The 3,663-nt window shown below is 39.5% G+C and overlaps 1 protein-coding gene across 1 annotated transcript; it reads right to left on the reverse strand.

The window, feature by feature from the left end:
• Positions 1-1,232: 1,232 nt before the first annotated feature.
• LOC147399053 (uncharacterized) lies at positions 1,233-1,604 on the reverse strand. Its single transcript, XM_086446786.1, has one exon. The coding sequence runs from the start codon at positions 1,602-1,604 to the stop codon at positions 1,233-1,235; it is 372 nt and encodes a 123-aa protein (XP_086302912.1).
• Positions 1,605-3,663: the final 2,059 nt, after the last annotated feature.

Raw genomic sequence — 3,663 nt, forward strand, 5'->3', positions numbered from 1 at the left:
CTATGATGGGAAGATCATCCAAAAAAAAAATCAGCTCAATCTGAAACTTCTAACCCCGTTAAAAGTGATTTAGAATGTGGACCGTCGATTTTTTACCACTTTTTATCACTAATTTGTAAATCACTTTTGATGGATTTACAAGTTTCTGATTGAGCTGATTTTTTGTGAGGATGATCTTCTCATCATAGTGACCATCCTTGCAAAAAATCAGCTCAATCCAAAACCTCTAACCCTTATTTTGAAAAACGAAAGTTTTCTTAGACGGTTTCTCAGACGGCCCTTGAACCTGACCCATATATATATATATATATATATTATGATTCAACCAAGTTAACTTGGTGCCAGCCTCATAAGTTGTTCAAATATATTTTTAAAATTCTACAATATAATTAAAATGGGTCAGAACTGGACCCATTTGGTTATTGGACTTGGGTTACGGACTTGAGCCCACTATATCAGTTCATTTATACTCCCCTCTGCAATGACCACACCAGCCTATGTGAAAAATGGGTTGGGCTAGGACTAAACACGCGGCCTCTTTAATACCCAATCGATTGACAACCCTGTGAAGTAGTCAGACAATGTCACAAGAAATGAACCATAATAATAACCCACAAACAACCAAATCCCTTGAAGTCTCAAAACATAAATAAATAACACACGTTTTTTCAGAAAAATAAAAAAATTAGAGGAGCCTTCACTAATTCGCTAGCTCTGATAATCTCTACTTAATTCCTTCTCCTCTGCTCTCAATTACCATATTCAATATGTTAAAAGACAATCTTCTTCCCTACCTTCCATTGTTAACTTAATGTTATATCAGTAAAATTATGTATTCAAAAAGAAAGAATTGTTTTGTGGTAATTCGAGGTTATCAGGCCTCCTTCTAAGACTCAGTAATTGAATAAATGCTTCTTTCCTTTTGATTGAATAATAGCAAATATAAATAGGCCAGGTGATAACTGACTATTACACAACATGGGCAGCCCATTAACTAGAAAGTTAAATAACTGACCCAACAGACTCATACAATTTAACTGACTCATAACTAACCCAACAGACTCATACTATTACAGAAACAAACTACCTAACAAAGGCACCACGTGGCCCATTACATACGATCAAAGAAAGGACTCAAAAACTTAAAATTAAAACGACATAGTTTGAAACAACCGGACATTGCATCTAATAATATGGACTTCGAAATCTAGCTCATAACAAAACTCCCCTTGTTAGAAAACCTTGTCCTCTAGGTTGGGAAAACGACGCCTTAGAATTTCAAGATCTTCCCAAGTCACATCTCCCTCATCGGTTCCACTCCACTGCCCTAAGACCTCAACTCCGACGGTGTTTCCTTTCCTCTTCAGCCTTCGTTGAAGTACCTTCTTAGGTTCTGGTTCAAGAGATCCCTTGGGCGTGGGAATCGGTCGAGTAGTGCAAGCTTGGATTCCTTCTCCTAGCTTTTTCTTGAGACATGAGATGTGAAATACGGGATAGATCTTAGCTTCAGGAGGAAGATCTAGTTCGTAAGCCACTTGACCAACTTTGCGATTAACTCTAAAAGGTCCAAAGTACCTTGGTGCAATCTTCAAATTTCTTCGCATCGTTACGGTCATTTGCCTATAAGGTCGTAACTTGAGGTACACAAGGTCTCCAATCTTGAGTTCTTCTTTTCTTATCAGCAAAATATTTCATTTTTGCTTGTGCTTCTTGTAGGTTTTCCTTGATGAGCTTGGCTATAAACTCACGGCTTCGTAGCTCTTCATCCACAGCTTAAACTTTGGTAGCTCCTGACTCGTATGGTAGCATTCGATGAGGAGGCTGACCATAGACAACTTCAAAAGGGGATACCTTTGTTGATGTATGGACTGAGGTATTGTAAGAATACTTAGCTAAAGGTAACCACTTAACCCAGTCTTTTGGTCTGTCCCTTGAGAAACACCTGAGATAACACTCGAGCACTTTGTTCATGGATCCTGTTTGTCCATCCGTTTGAGGATGATAGGCTGTACTGAGTAACAGATCTCCAAAAATTGCTTGTGAACACAGGATCTCAATCACTTACTATGGTTAGTGGTAAACCATGTAATTTAAAAACATTGTCCATGAACACCCTAGCCACGGTTAAAGTTGTGTATAGATGAGTAATAGGCATAAAGTGAGAATATTTTCTTAACCTGTCCACCACCACAAAGATTACTGTCTTGCATCCTGAAGGAGGTAATCCTTCTATAAAGTCCATGCTGATGTCTTCCCAATTCTTGGCAGGAATGGGCAAAGGCTGGAGCAATCCCGATGGAAGAAGGGCTTCAACTTTGCTTCTTTGGCATACATCACTCTCTGATGTGTGTCCGAACATCATTCCTTAGGCCAGGCCAGTAAAACTCCTTTTTTATTCTTGTTTGTGTTTTTTGAACTCCCGTGTGGCCTCCTAATGGACTGCTGTGGAATTGATGTAGGATCTGCTGCTGGAAGGGCACCAATGACCCAAGATGTAGCCTACCCTTTTAAAAGAGTAGCTCATTCCGGAGTTGGTAACGAGATTGGTCTAGGTTTCCATTATGGTAGTAGCCAATCAACTGCTGCAACCTGGGGTCCTGTTGGTAAGCTTTCTTTAACTCTTGCATCCATTGTGCTTGGACTATGCTGACTGCTTGGATTTGGATTTGGTGTTGTTTGGATTTCTGGTTGGATATTGCTGTGGGGGATGGGTTTGTGCTGAGATTTTTGGTAGTTGGGTTGGAGTTGGTAATTTCTGGTTGGTATGTATTTATGGATGGTGTTTGGGTATTGTTTGGGTTTGTGCTCTCGGGGTAATGTACCCTGGAGAGTGCATCAGCCACTGCATTATTTTTTCTACTCTTATACTTGATTGTAAAGTCATAACCAAGTAGTTTAGAGATCCACTTATGTTGTGAGGGAGTTCTCACCCTTTGTTCTAGCAAATATTTGAGTGCTTGCTGGTTGGTGCGTATTTTGAAGAACTGTCCCAATAGGTAGTGCCTCAATTTCCTCACTGCTATCACCAAGGATAGTAATTCCTTCTCATAGGTGGATAAAGTCAGATTCCTCCCTTTTAAAGCCTGACTAAAATAGGCTAGGGGCTGCCCTTCTTGCACCAGCACTGCTTCCAATGCTTCTCCTGAAGCATCACATTCCACCACAAACATTTTAGTAAAATTAGGTAATCTGAGCACAATGGGATTTACTATAGCCTCTTTTAATTCCTCAAATGCTGCTTGTGCTTTATCATTCCAAGAAAAAGCTTTTTTTTCTTAGAATACAGGTAAAAGGGGCTGCGATTGCTCCATATCCTTTGATAAATTTTATGTAGTATCCCGTTAGTCCTAAAAAACCTCTTAAAGCTTTAAGATTTTTAGGAGTTAGCCATTCTTGCATAGCAGCTAACTTTTGGGAATCAGCTTTGACCCCTTCCTTAGAAATAAGATGCCCCAAATAATTGACTTCCTTGCTGCCAAAAACACACTTGGACAGCTTGGCAAAAAATTGTTCAGCTTCTAGTACCTCTAAAACCCGTGTGAGATGTTCTATATGGTCCTGCATTGACTTGCTGTATATTAAAATATCGTCAAAGAATACCAGCACAAACTTCCTCAAATAAGGCCTAAACATTTCATTCATCACCCCTTGGAAAGTCGATGG

The sequence above is a fragment of the Akebia trifoliata genome, chromosome 7 (genome assembly GCF_017979445.1).
Source record: "Akebia trifoliata isolate Shusen 1 chromosome 7, ASM1797944v1, whole genome shotgun sequence".
Taxonomy (NCBI): domain Eukaryota; kingdom Viridiplantae; phylum Streptophyta; class Magnoliopsida; order Ranunculales; family Lardizabalaceae; genus Akebia; species Akebia trifoliata.